The sequence below is a fragment of the Vitis vinifera genome, chromosome 15, assembly GCF_030704535.1.
Source record: "Vitis vinifera cultivar Pinot Noir 40024 chromosome 15, ASM3070453v1".
In the NCBI taxonomy this organism is placed as follows: Eukaryota; Viridiplantae; Streptophyta; class Magnoliopsida; order Vitales; family Vitaceae; genus Vitis; species Vitis vinifera.
In genome coordinates, this window is record NC_081819.1 from 6,778,750 (window position 1) to 6,794,263 (window position 15,514).

Consider the following 15,514-nt stretch of genomic DNA (forward strand, 5'->3'; position numbering starts at 1 on the left):
TATAGGAATTTTATAGCTTGTTAACTGAGTGGCAAGGCACAATATCAAGGTGAGAGTTTCTGTAAGGACACAAAGGTCACATCTCTAGTAATGTATCTTACTGAGTAGGAGGATGATAATAACACTCCTATTCTTTTTAAATGAATGCATACCCTACTAAGATACACCAAATGACCCTAGGATCAAGCTAGTAATGCAAGATATCTTTGAGCCAGCTTGAGGGGGAGTGTTGGCAAATTTGGTGCAGTAAATTAGGCAAGATTGGTGCAACAGATTAGGAGCATCAAATTAGAAGGGATTTTTGAAATTATCTCCTATAAATCTGGTGTTCATTTCTAAATACAGCAGTTCCTATTTCTTTAGGCTAATTCTTAGGCTAAATTCCGTGTATCTATGTATTCCTCTATAGTCAGTGTAGTAAATAAGTAGGATTGTAAAGTTTGAAATTATTATGCACGGGAAATATGAGGAAGATTTTTCTCTTTAGCTCTGCATACAAGATCTATAAAGGAAACAACATATGATTGAATTGATGTAAGATAAAGCATTGCCGCCATTTGTTTTCTGAGTCCACTTCAGGGACTAATTAGTATATGACTCAGTGGGTGATCATCTACCTGGCCATCTACACAGTTATTTAAAATTGATTTATTTTCCAAACAAACATAGAGAATCTTTTTGAAAGAAAATGTTTGTTTGCTTCTCATGATTCAAATAATGAAGAAAAATAATGGACCAACTCTAACCTCCCCATCAACTCTCATGGAGCATCGGTGCTGATGCTATTTTAAATTTCCATTTTCATGTGCACAGCATTTTGAGCTATTTTAGAAGCATGTTACACATTAAGCATGCTCTGGAAAATCTAGCATTATCTACAAAAAAATGCCCCTTAATTAACTAATGGAACAGAACAGTTTGTTGATCCCAGATAATTGAGATAAGGAACTGTATTGATGATAGCAATAATGGCACTCGAGTCAGTGCCTGCAAGATTTGGCCCAGGTGATATCCCAAAAGAAAACCACAACAGTTTCAATGCATATTAAATACCACATAAGAAAAAGAACTGCTTCAAACAATTTTTAAATCTTAACATCAGTTATTTGCCAATGTGAGAAGAATTGCAACATGAAAAGGCACCTTGGGAACTGAGGGAATGAGTTTCAGCCTACTATTGCGGAACTCATCATCGCCATCAACAAAACATTGCAAAAGTGATCCAGGTACTAGTTGCTTTGTTACAAGATAGAATACCATGCTGTAGTGTGTTGATCCAGGTACCTGTAATGTCACCATCATATCATCTTTTACTGCCTCAAGAAGCATGAATTGGCAATGTTCCAAAAAAATAAATAAATAGATAAATGAGCAACTTACTTGCAGATTTATAGCAAGAGAAAATAGCCCCTTTTCTGAGGCAACCTACAGGAGCAACACCAATCAAAAAAGTAATTCTTAGAACTCAAAGAGGTAACCTTCATCTAGGAAAGTACTTATTAATCTCATGACTTACAGTTTCTTAACTCTTGGCTTTTAAGTGCTACAATAATGGGTTTTTGCATAATCCATGTAAAGAACTTACAAGGCAGATCATCCACGCACTATTGACCATGAACAGTCTGCTTTACTTATCAACAATTGTCTGGAGTATCGAAATCTGAACTATCTATTAGAGAATTATAAATTAGATCTGGCCTCATTCATCTACTTGGTTCACTTTGGGCTATAAGACAATTGAGAATGCAAGGAATCAAAGTGGTCAAACTTAGAAGGGAAAGGAGGATATGATAGCGGAGAAGAAGAAAAGAGCTGTCACAAATCATTTCCTTATGAAGAATGCCCGTAGACATGATGTTGTGGATAATGACCAGAAAACAGTTAATAGTTAATAACATTGATTATGACACTTTTCAAGCTAATTCACACACCATTAATAAAAAATTATAGCAAATATGAAAAGTGACCGTTACCTCCAGGTGATAATATCTCTGTGTTGTCATCATACTTTATATTAGGAGTAACTATCTTCTTATTTATTCCATGTACAAGACAAAGTGAGGATATACCTCAGTATGTTTTGAATTCATGGAATATTTGGGTAATTTCCAAGTTAAAAGTTTTTAAAACAGTGTCAAAGGAAAATCCACCTCAAAATCAATCTGCCCAAGAACTAAAAGGACCAGCTTGATGTTTTGCACATACTCTAGTCTAACCCTGGAGGAGAAGATAGCATCTCCCGATACAATTTCTACCCATCAACGAACCTTCTAGAATACCCCTATCCTCTGTCCTAAGCACCAATTTGCTAAAAACATCAGCTGCAAATGTAAAGAAACGAGAAAGTGAAACACTTAGTTCTGAACCCCTAGACCCTTTACACAACCATTCACTAGCAAAATGAAATTAATTAAACGCAGGCATTCAACCATCTAGAAGAAAAACCTTTTTTAAAATAATCATGGTCCAAATATGCATTTTCCAAATCAATCATAAATATCATCCACTCCCCACCAGAATGTAGTTTCTCATCCACCAGTTCATTAGTAATCTGTCTCCCATGATAAAAACTCCCTAGTGAAGGTGAAGTAGCTTCTTGCTGTACAACCTAGAAACATTTGGATAACACCTTGGCAAGCCAAAAATGTTTTGCTGGAGTCTGAAGTAAGTTTGTAGACCAGTCAACAAACTTATATGCTTAAAATCTGAAGTATAGTTGGTGGGGTCTTCTCAGACCGAGGGCTACAAAGGTGGAATTGGTTCTGTCATTAACAACACCAAAGTTTTAATCTCTGAGAAGATTGCAAAAATGTTCCTTGCAATAGCCCAACATTCATGGCAAAGTGCTAAATAAAGATCATCAGGATCTGGTGCTTCTACCTTATCCATTTGAAAACCGCTTTTCATGTCTCTTTTTCATGCAAATGACACTCCAACTAACTCACCCTGCCCTCAAACCTGTGGTCAATTCAAATCACCAATCCCCCAGGGTTCTTCATTTGACCCGATGAAGTCACCCAAAAATACTTCAGGTCCCTTGAGAAAAACTATCCTGTCTATATATCACCCCATTCTCATCTGTGATGGATTTGATTAATTTTTTCTTCCTTCTCTCATTCATGGCCTTGTGAACAAATTTAGAACTGCTGTTCCCTCCTGGAACCCTGTTCCATCTCAAATTTTGCCTCTAGCACACTTTCTCCCTCGAAAGAATTTCTTTTCCTAAAAGCTCTAAGGGTTATAAGGTCATTTGAAAATTTGCATACCTCTTTGCTAGAGTCCCTCATTTAATTACCTCCAATAATTGATAATTTTCTTTCCCTAATATCCCCAAAGGTGACTATGTTCCAGATTTGTTTTGATACCGTGAATTCTGCATAAATTTGTAGCTCTTCCACCCTTCTACCTGAAACTTCCTACACCACTCACTCACTGAATCTAAAACCGGGATAAGGAAACCAGATATTTTTGAACCAAAAACTGAACCCCAAGTTAATGAGTTAGTGACAAGCATAATAGATAATGATCAGAAATAGGATGGATAAAATTCTTCTAATTGAGACATGAGGGGTTCTTAGTTGGGAATGTAAGTTAATATTTTTTTTTCCTTGTTCTTCCATTTTTTGCTATATTTCTGCTGGATGCTTGTACTTTCTCTCTACTTTCTATGTATTAGTAAAATGATAGCTACTCTTTCAATGTTCCCAAATTTTTTCTATTTACATAATTTTTTTCTAATTTCCTTCCAAAAAATAAATAAATAATGAAAATGCATGCTTTGCACTTAGAAACTTGAAGTAGAAAAATTAAAATATGTTCTATTTTAGGAAATGAAGAATCTCCAGAAAAAAAAAAAGTCCAAGCATCAGCAGAAAAATTACAATCACATATTCTTGTCTGGACCAATTAATTGATGTAGCACAAGGAAAAAAGGAAAAGATTGGGGTTCTTGTATAAGAAACATATAAAGATATTTGGAAATGTATAACATGGATTTAAACATCAGATGGTCTATTTAAGAATCCCTAAAGGAAAATCCTCACTTAAGCGACACAATGGCAGCATAGGTAGGGCAAACGCTCTCTCTAATACCTTGAGAAAATGATATACATGGATAACTTAATACCAACCTGCACTGCACAGCCAGGACGCCTTGCAACATGATCAATCCGCTTAATATCCTTAAGCCAATCAACAGCTACAAGTTCCATTGTATGTTTTCCAGCAGGAATCTGCATGTACATAATGCCAAAAAGATGAACCATTGCATACTTCAAATGGTTTTAAAGCTAACCCAATGTCAAGATGGACAACATACAAGTGAAAGAAGGAAAACAACAAGGTCACCTTGGATTTGTCAGAAAAGAAATGCTTACTACGAACTCTGAAGTTGTTGCCATCAGATATTGTCCAACAGTCACGACCATCATCATTGTCATTCCGTCGCAGATTGCCAGAAAAACAGGACAAATCAATTTGATCTGTTGGGTCCTCTTCCAAGGCTTCAATTCATTAACAACATTGTGATTAAAGGTTCTTTGATGCTGAACACTAAGAAAAGGATGCCAGATGAATAACTTAGGCATCAACAATATGACTAACCTGTTTGTTCGACTTCATTATATGCCTGAAATAAAGAAAATCCAATTCAAGAAAATATGTAGTACTCAATCAGCAAATAAAATTTTACAGAAGAGAGTGGAATGTAAACCTCTTGTTCGACCTCTGCTACTTGAAATTCTTCATCCTCATCAGAGAATTCGTCTAGCATCATGGAGTTTCTGCTGGCAGAATGTAATTCATCTAGTGAAGGGAAACCCTTGCCAGCAGGCTCCTGATTCTCTTGATTCTTTTGTGAAGACACAGAAGCTGAGGTCATATTGATCATGACTGGGATCCTTGGAGCCGTATGTCTTTCATCTGATTGAGAAAACCATTCACGCAGACCTGTTAAAATGGGAAAGCAACAGTCAGCATTAACTAGAGTAAAAAACATTACACATTCTAAAATTTTTCATTGGAAATGGATAAACTAGTAGATATTAAGCAAAATGTAATAGACAAAATTAACATTTTTAACAAAAATGAAAAATAGAAAAGGGGGAGTGTTAGTTAATTTGATCAATACATTGTTGGACCATTTCCAAAAGCTTAAGCTTTTGTAAGTCTATCAGAACTTTATCGCACATTTACAAAAACTTTGCAGGAAAGGAAATGGAAGGAAAGAGAATCGGAATGTAAAGGAAACAGAATAAAAGAAATTAGAATCATAATTTCCATTGAAGAGTTCACAAAACTATTAGGAGAGGGAATGAGAATGAAACTGATTCCTTTGAAGTGTTCACTAGCAATAAAGGAAACAAAATGAAATATATAACTTTACTATAATGCCCTTATATAAAAAAATTTCACCTTTCTCATTGTAGAGGTAAAATTCATTTCTTAAACGTATTGCATTTTTCTTTTATAATGCTAATTTAATCAAATAGATTTGCATAAGAAAAGCTTTTCTTTTATTTTCTGATATATATAATTTTACTTTAATAATTGTATCTATTTTATTTTGTGTTTGTGATTGCTAAGCAAGAACATGTTAAACAATAGAGCATAGGAATGAAACTTATTTCCTAAATTTATTATAATTTTTGTTGATAGAAAAATATCCTTCAATTTATAAAATTGACATTTAATTAATTTATTCTCTTTTTATTAGCAAAAATTATTACTCACATAACAAATGGCTATAACATGGATAATCCACAGTATTATATTGGAGGTATAATAATTATTACAAATTAAAGGTACAAGGGAAATTAGGCAATCCATTTCCAAAATTTGATTCCTCGAATTTGAGGAATCCTATTCATGAAGGAGGGTGGGAGAATGGGATTCCTTGAATTTGGAGAATGGGTTTCCTCAAATTGTGATGGGGTCCACACATTTTTCATTCAACATTCAAGTAAACAAAGCAATGGGCAGGAAAGGGAATCACTCCCTTTCTTTTGATTCCAATGGAATCGAGTAAACCGATCGTTAGTTCCTAGGGGTTTTGCTAGAAACAAATGCTTCTGTGGAAGAATGTAATTAGAAAATGTTACAGCTGTATTTTTGTAATTAAGGAGAGGATTGGGACAGTCCCATAATCAAGGGGATTTGATAGAATTAGGTTAGCAAAGTTTCTATTTTTTATGCTAAGAATATTTGTATAAATATGTGAGATGTACAAATTGAAATCAAGGAAGAAATTTATTCTATTTACCTTCCGATTCTTCTTCTTTCACAGTTTCTAAATACATTTGTTTGGTGCCACATGCAGAATGGGGTCCCAAATAGAGATGGCATTAGTGATATTGATTTATAATTTCATCCACTCAAAACCTTAAGAAACAAGTTGAGAAATAAAATGAACTTACATGGATTATCATATTAAGCAAATATGGAAATAAGTATCTAAGATGTTAAGCTAATTGTATCTAGCCTGAACCCAAACCAACAGCTGAACCTGACAAGAACCTTTTCACCAAAGATCAAATGGAACTTCTTTACAGAACGTTTGGGAAAACTCTAAACTTGTTCAACACTTTCAATTCTTCATCCTTCTTTGCTTAAACAAGTAACTTTTTCAGCTCTAAATGTTTCTTGTGACTAAACCTTGGTTGATTTAGGGGCTTCAAATCACATGACAAGTTACCAAACTTTTTTTCATTCTTATAAATCCAATTCTAACTCTGGAGAAGTTATTGTTGCTGGTGGGTCCTTCACACCTATTATTGGAAAATTTCAATGGCACCAAGGCTTACTCTTGATTCTATACTTCATGTTCCGAAATTATCTTACAATCTCCGCTCTATTAGTAAATGTACAAAGTCTCTAAATTGACATGTGATTTTTTATCCTTCTCATTGCATTTTTAGGACCTAACTAAAAGGAAGAGGATTGGCAGTGCCGAAGAGAAGGAGGGACTGCATTATCTTGATTCCAAGGCTAAGGAGAATGCTCTAGGATATGTTTCTAAGGTGTCGGAAGAATATGAGGAGCAGACATGGTTGCTACACCACAGATTAGGTCACCCAAGTTTCTTATCTCTCAAAACTTTGTATCCGAATTTCTTTGTCAATGTGGATATCTCGAAGTTTCAGTGTCAAGTCTATGAGTTATCTAAGCCATCATGTATCTTTCTTGTTGAGCAATAAAAGGTCTGAAATTCCCTTTTCTGCTATCCACAATGATATTTAAGACCCTTTGAGAGTAAACACTTGTAATGGTTTCAAATGGTTCATTACTTTCATTGATGATTTTTGATGAACAACCTGTATCTATCTCTTAAAAGGTAAATCTGAAGCTGCCCTAACCTTCAAAGCATTTTAAAAAATGATTCAAACCCAATTCCATAGCCAAATTCAAATTCTTAGGACAGACATGCGAGAGACTATTTCAATTCTATCCTAAGTCCATACTTGGTGGAGAATGGGATTGTACACTTCTCTTCATGTGTAGACACCCCTGAACAAAATGAAGTAGCTGAGAGAAAAAACAGACACTTGTTGGAAGTAGGGAGAGCATTGATGTTTTCCAGGAATATTTCTCAGTTTTTATGGGGAGAGGTAGTTCTTACATCAAAATATCTCATAAACCGTACGCCATCTAAGCCACTTAACCTTAAAGTTCCCATTAACCTTGCAAAACAAGCCTTTCCTAGTGTCAACCTCTTTGGATCTCTATCTTCTCGGGTATTTGGGTGTGCAACATTTGTCTATGTTCATGGGAAATATCGGTCTAAGCTTGAGCTAAGAGCCCTTAAATGTGTCTTTGTTGGATATTCATCCACTAAAAAAGGATAAGAGTGTTTTCACCCCCTCCCCACTAAGAGAACCTTTGTGACCATGGATGTAAAATTCTTTGAGAGTTTATCGTATTACTCTTGGACCAGTTTTCAAAGTGAGGAAAGGAGAGGAGAAAACCTGCCATATCTTAGCCAGAATAAACCTACAATCACTGTATTACCTAGTTTATTGGAATTCATACAAGCTAAGACTAACTTTGGAGGACAAATTGAGAATGAAAATCCAGGGTAGATGGAAAAATAACCAATCAGGGAGAGAAAGTATGCATGAACAACAGTTGGACACTACTCCAAGATCTAAAGAAGGTGACAAAGAAGTGGTAAAAACGTTTGTGATCTATACTAGAAGGAAAAGAGACAATCATCCTCCATTTATAGTCCCAAATTCTCCTTCACGCGGCCAATCTTCAACTTTGGAAAAAGATATGGAAAATATTTCTCCTTCTTTTTTTGCTTCTTCATCTTCAACTTCTCCTCTAAACTCTAAACAACCTTGCTCTTTATTGGACATCAATCTAGATATTCCCATTGCCATTAGGAAAGGTGTTAGAACCTACACCCAACATCCATTAGCCAACTTTCTCTCCTATCACCGGTTGAGATCAACTTATTAGGCCTTCACCACAAACCTGTCCCTAGAGTTTATCCTAAACACTATTAAAGAAACTTTATTAGATCCTAGGTGGAAGGGTTGTCTTTGAAGAAATGAGTTCCTTGCATAAAAATGACACATGGGAAGTGGTAGAATTGTCTAGTGGCAAGAAAACCATTGGATATAAATGGGTCTTTACCATTAAGTGTTGAGCAAATGGATCTATAGAGAGATATATGACTAGCATGGTCGCCAAGGGGTACATATAAACGTTTGGTATTAATTACCAAGAAACTTTTTCCCAGGTTGCAAAGATGAACTCCATAAGAGTTCTTCTCTCTATTGCTCCAAATTGTGATTGAAATCTACATCAATTCGATGTAAAGAATGCTTTTTTACATGGGAATCTTGAAGAAAAGGTGTACATGGAATTGCCCCCAGGTTTTGAAGAGTTAAACGATTCTAGGAATGTTTGTAAATTGAAGAAATCCTTGTATGGCCTCAAGCAATCACCTAGAGCTTGGTTCGAGAGGTTTACCAAGTCTCTAAAACTTTGTAGGTTTTATCAAAGTCAAAGAGATCACACGCTGTTTTACAAACAATCCTCACCAATGAAACTTATTGTTTTGATTGTTTATGTGGATGGCATAATTGTCACAAGTGATGATTAAGAAGAAATATACAGGTTGAAATCACTTCTTGCCAAGGAGTTCAAAATCAAAGATTCTGACAATCTTTAGTAGCTCTTGGGAATGGAGGTGGCAAGGTCTAAAGAGGACATCTTGGTTACTCAAAGGAAGTGTACACTCGATCTCTTGAAGGAAACAGACATGATAGGATGCAAACCAGCTGAGACTCTTATGGATCCACGCCATAGGTTGGGAGCCAAGCTAGAGGTGTTCCAGTTGACAAAGGAATGTATCAAAGATTGGTTGGAAGATTGATTTATCTCTCCCACACTCAACCTGATATTGCTTATGCTATTAGGATTGTAAGTCTATTCATGCACTCACCCTTAGAATGTCACATAGAAGTAGTACTATGGATATTGAGATACTTGAAGGCTACCCTAGGAAAAGGCCTAATCTTCAAGAAGCATGGTGAATTACATGTAGAGGCCTACACGGATGTGGATTGGGCTGGTTCAATTATGGATTGAAGATCAACCACAAGTTAATACACATTTATTGGGGGCCATCTAGTCACTTGGAGAAGAAAGAAGCAAGAAGCAAAATGTTGTGGCTAGATAAAGTGCAAAGGTAGAACACAAAACTATAGCCCTAGGCATTTGTGAAGTTTTATGGATCCGAGGCCTATTAAAAAAACTTGGATTAGAACTCAATAAACCAACAAAGATTCACTGTAACAACAAGGCTGCCATTAGCATTGCCCATAATCCAGTTCGACATGATAGAATAAAACATGTTGAAGTGGATCAACACTTCATCAAAGAAAAAATTGAAGTCGGGCAAATCACAACACCCTTTGTTCCTATAGGGCAACAACTTTCAGATGTTTTGCATAAAGGGGTTGTCAAGTACCACATTTGATTTCATCATGAGCAAGTTGGGAATGCACCAGAGCAAGTTGGGAGGATTAGAAAACGTGGACTTTTGGGAATAGTAAATCAGGGAATTTATTCCCTTCTGTAATGCATATATCAACTGTACAACTATAGAATATTATAGTTAGTGGTTGTCCTAACTAGGTGCAAAATTATAGAAGTTAATTTCTTTTTTTGATTGTATCTCCGATTTCCTTTTTTTGATTCTAGGAGATAGTCTATAAATTGTACTCACTTTTCTTGTCAAATAATAAGAAATCCTGATTTCCAACTTTTAGTAATCTTTTTTTTCAAGGAAAATTGAATGAACACCTTGTGCAGATCAAGAGAGAAATTTGGGATGGAGATCTCAAGATTGAAATTCTAGAATTTTGGGAGATTGTCAAGGTGAATGAGTGGCCGATCGGTTACAAAATGCAGATAAAGTAGATCTTAAGACATACCGCAAATAAGAATTGCGTAGCAATTCAGCCAAGAGAAAGAACCTCAACTTAGTGGGACCAGCTTTGGTCTTGCTACAGAGAAAAACGGTAGCTTGAAATTTCAGATCAGGAGAAGCAGATAAGGAAGATTAGGGATGTTTTTCCTTCTTTACAATTACTCTCAATTGATGTACCAGGAACCATCTAGAATGGTAGGCAAGAAACAAGATTAATAGATAGTTATTTGGAGGAATTCTTCAATCTCATTCTACAGAATAAACTACATGAAGTTGAAGAGCAGAAGGCTGTGCATTGGAGGATTGCAAGTTGGCAACAAAGCCTGCTGGGTGGTCTATATCAGCGTGATCTTTGAAATACTTCCCTAGTATCTATGGGAGCTAAATGTGCTGAAAAAAAAAAACCACAGAAGCAGCAATAATGAATCAATGATGATTTCAGGCAATCTAAGTCTGGAATATCTAGAAACCTGCAACAGCAGTGGGAAACAATGAAAGGACAACCCAACCATGCAAAGAAATCAGTGGAATAAAGGGACAAGATCACAATCCACTATGCTTGGATTAAAGTGCTTCAAGTGTGTAGAACTGGGTCCCAAATCCTCTGAAAGTAGAAAAGCACACAGCAGTGGAAGTAAGCAGCTTATGATTGAAGAACATGACAATGAAGGTATGCTTCCACATGGAGAAGAGGCAGAATATGATGACTCAACAAAGAAAGCAATCTGCTTGTTTTTTTCTTTCTAAAGGATCTCTTATTCTTCCTTATAAATCCTTCATTACATTATTATTACAATTCTCTGTTTTCTTTAAAAGAAACTGTGAGTATGAAAACAAAAATATTGTGCAGAACTTAGTGAACAACAAGACATTTTAGGGATGACAGAAAATACTGTTTTAACTTGAAAACAGAGCAAATTGAAAAAATCATATGCTGAGTGCATTAAAGATTCCTACACCTGTCCACATGATAATACAATACTGTAGAGTTCAATAACAATATAAGAAAATGCAACAATGCGGAAGTGTTATGCTGTGACCTGCACGATAAGTATTTTCTTTATATATGTTGTGGGCCCATTCCCTAATAGCTTAAGCTTTTGAGACAAGTAGTTTTGTATTATGACATCAGCTCAAAGTTAGAGGGTTGTAACAATTGAAGTATTTGCTTTGGAATTGAGGTTACTGTCTGGCAATAAAAATTACAACCACACTTCACAAATAAACATTTTGAAAGTGCTAGAACTTACCAGCAACACCATTTAACATTTGCAGTAAACAATGTTGCTTGAATGATGAAAGATAACCCACACCCCACCCTTTCAGATCAATTTGCATAAGGTGCTGCACTTTTGACCGAGGCCTTCCATGCCGAGGTTTCAAAGGGGAAATGTTAAATCCGCCACCTGAAAATGAATAAAAGTCATATAGCCTAGTCATTTGGCTTAAGTTGACTATATTAAGATAACTAAAGATCCATATGTTCCTAATTTAAGTTTAGTCCCAAAATTATTAAAAGGAGAAATAAAGAACTATACTCTCAATATGGGCCCGCACAAATCCTGGCTGTGGACCACAGTGCTCATGCTCCCTAGAACGAAATAACACAACTGCATAATGACAAGAATGCAACATGGATATTTCCAATATTAAAAATAAGGAGGAAGTCAAAACCAAACGGGATTACTCAGAACATTTACCATAGCTTCCATCATCATTTCGGCGCCAATAACGCACATAGCAAAGATCACGAGGCCAGATGAACCTATCATATGAAGTAGGAAACATAAACTCCTGTATGAATTCTAAAGGAAAGAATCGATGCTATATTTTCTAAAAAAAAAAACATTTAGTTTACACCCTAAGGCCAGAAAAGTTTTTATATCATTACAAGAGCAAAGCCATAGGTTTAATCATATTTGACATAATTGAGTAGTGATAACACTTGCATTATGCAAAAGAGTAGGCCAGTTAACTGAGAGAATAACTACAAGCAACAAACATTTGAGACAGAATTTTAGTAGAAAAGAACATCCACATTTAATTGGTCAGTATACATAGCTAATGATTTGATGCTTCTTGTGAGATCCCAACTCACATCAATAAGTCTTTTCACAAATAGCTGGTAGGACTCCTAAGCTGTTGATTGACTTGATGCTAGTAAACCATTTCAAATCCTTTGTTGCAAATTGAAAATAAAATGATGAGGTTACATATGCTGGGCCTGAGTCGCCTGACAGAGCCACACACACAAAAAACAATGGCCTTTATGAACCAAGGCTGTATTATCGGGCTCACTAACTACAATTCCTAGTTGCACTGTATAGACTCTTAACCAGATTGCACATAAAAGCATGCAACATAAAATGAAGTCTAAATTTATAGTTGATGTAAAGCTACAAATATGACATAAGAATAGAAGATTCATCTCAAGTTCAATCAGAACCTGGATTTGGATTTAATTGAGCAGAATCAGCTCCCAAAATTCTTTCTTTTCAAAGAGTAAGAACATAAAAATATGTTATATACTTATTAATGGTCTAACCATGGTAATGCTCTGAAATTTGTACTCTTATAATCAATAGTGTGCATCCTCTAGGATGTTGAGAGAGGCAGCTGCTGCATGCCAATCTAACCAGATGTATGTCTCCATTAAAAACCACAAATTCAGACAGATCACAACAATTTTATGATTGAATTCAGAAGCTAGCATAAAAAAAATAAAAATATAGTAGCTATGTGAACAGTTTAAAGATCAGATCTGCAACACTAGGATATGACATTTGAAAGGATTACACTGCCAGCACCAAGTTTCCTAGACATGGTACAGGTTACTGTGACACCAACAAACTATAACATTTGATGGTACATAGAGAAAAAGATTATGGACAGAAATCCAAGGGTCAAAGAGTTCTTTGTTGGCATTTCAGGGGTTTCAAGAGAAATCCTTTGGGAAGGCTACTAGGAAGGGGCCTATGCTAGTTTTGATGTGATTTGGAATGATGGGAACACTAAGATCTTTGACCATCCTTGAAGATCCATTGATTACATGTGAGAGAAAGCTAGCTATCTCACAATTTTCTTGGCATCTAACAAAAAGTTCTCTGCATTTCATAAACTTGATTATGTAGAACAAGGTTCATTTTTCCCACATGAAGATTGCTTAGACGAGGTCTGAGTGGGCAATCTTCCTGTTGAGAATCTTAAGCTCAATTTTTATACTTTTCTTCAAGCAGTCTGGCACAAATGCAGACCAGTGGTATGTTCAAGCACCATTAGTTCCTAAGCCAACCGGCTTTGGTTTCCACTGAGGCAAAGATCCCAGAATTATTGTAATAATTAATAGAAACCCTCAATGGACAATAGCAATCTTCAGGTGGAAGGGGATTCAGCTATTGCTCTCTAGGTGCCTTAGGATGGATAGGACCTTGGAGATACAACCCATGAATTTTCAGGATAGTCAACCCTTCCAGAGGTTTAGCATACTTGTTTTAGTAGAAGCCTAGGTATGGCAAGTAGGTAGGAGATAACTTGGCTAAGTGAGGAGCTGCTCCATCAAAGACTTTTGTTAGGAACTACCTCTCCCATTGAGCTTAATGGTTCTTCCAGGGAATACCTAAATGTGACTTGTCAGGTCATATACTACTTCCTTCTTCTCTACCTGTAGTCTTCCAAGACATCATAGCGAAGACTTCATCAGAGAAACAGAGCACAAAATGTTATTACAACAATTATTTTTTAATCGTATTAATAATAATAAAAAATTATTATCAACAGTTGTGTTACATGCAATTATTCTTCTCCAATTTAATAAGTTCAAGACTGCCACTTTCCATATCCAATTCATAATTGGATGGCTATCACTCACAATGCTGTAACCATTTCAAACACTGAATGAAGTTCTGAATTTAAATTTAATAAGATAAATCAAATCTTGCTTCTGGTGTCTGTTAAAATTTTCCAACCTCGAGGTTGATGTCAAACTAATTTACTTCTAAGTGATCACTAGTGAAAAGATATGATCAACCAACCAACACTAAACCTTAAATGATAGTGGGATCTACCAAATAACACCACATGACAGATAGGCCAAAAAAGTAAAGCACCAAACCTAGGGTGAAGATCAAGAGAAAATACTTCCCAAAACATAATTCAATATCAAAACACTCTCCCTTATAGACCACAGATAAACCATATGCAATATCAAACATAATTAATACATGAACACAAACCTTTTTATAAACCACAAATAAGCTACTTAAGATAGTAAAAGAAACTTAAATCTTAAAGATACAAAAAAGAAAACAAATAATTAGTAACAAATGAAAAAAATTTATGATCCACAATAGTATTTCTGAATCAATAAAAGAAAAAATTTGAGATCACCTACTTTCTATTTTATCTTCTTTCTCCTTTGTTATACATCTTAACTTTTTGGCAAGGACACAATTTCATTTCAAATCTGGCACAGTCAAAGTAGATAGGTCAAAGGTTCTTTGATGCAGTGCTAGTGTCTGTATAATCAAATTTGATACAAAAGATGATACATAAAAGAACCTTCAATATCTCTATAAAAAAATTTCATTTCCATGTAATGCTATGCACCAAAAATAGGAAGATTGAAGCTCTTCTTTCATAGAATGCCATTGTACCGAATTTGAGTGTGCCTTAATGTTCCACTACATGCATTGTTTATGAATTGAGGCTCATGGTATTACGTTGCTAAATCAATTTTCATGGATACCAGTTTCCAGCCCCTAATGTAAAATAATGCCCTTTGTACTTGTAACTTCAAGTGGAATCCATGTTTTTTTAGCCTCCAGTTGGATCACATATCAGTACCATCAAATCATGCTAGCTAAAATATCAAATTCAATAAAAAAGAAATCAATTGGGAACATGGGCACAGAACTGAAAGAGTCAGGATCAAATTTGACCTTATGCAAAACATAGAACTTTTATACCATTTAAAACTTCATGTGGGACTGATATTATTCTAACTCCCACATTGATATAGATACTCCTATTATACATATAATGCTAAAGTAACTTATTAGCCTATAAATAAGGCTAATA

At 35.4% G+C, this 15,514-nt stretch overlaps 1 protein-coding gene across 3 annotated transcripts in view; it reads right to left on the reverse strand.

Moving 5' to 3' along the window:
- LOC100255228 (protein ENHANCED DISEASE RESISTANCE 2) overlaps nt 1-15,514 on the reverse strand; it is a 78,070-nt gene that overhangs the window by 12,799 nt on the left and 49,757 nt on the right. For all 3 annotated transcript variants that reach the window (XM_010663000.3, XM_059743155.1, XM_019225792.2), the window contains exons 12-20: nt 12,139-12,203; nt 11,977-12,048; nt 11,689-11,844; nt 4,712-4,947; nt 4,603-4,627; nt 4,348-4,502; nt 4,131-4,232; nt 1,381-1,425; nt 1,144-1,284 (exon numbers count right to left, since the gene is read on the reverse strand). In XM_010663000.3, coding sequence (XP_010661302.1) covers nt 1,144-1,284; nt 1,381-1,425; nt 4,131-4,232; nt 4,348-4,502; nt 4,603-4,627; nt 4,712-4,947; nt 11,689-11,844; nt 11,977-12,048; nt 12,139-12,203 — 997 coding nt within the window. The remainder of the gene's footprint in view (nt 1-1,143; nt 1,285-1,380; nt 1,426-4,130; nt 4,233-4,347; nt 4,503-4,602; nt 4,628-4,711; nt 4,948-11,688; nt 11,845-11,976; nt 12,049-12,138; nt 12,204-15,514) is intronic.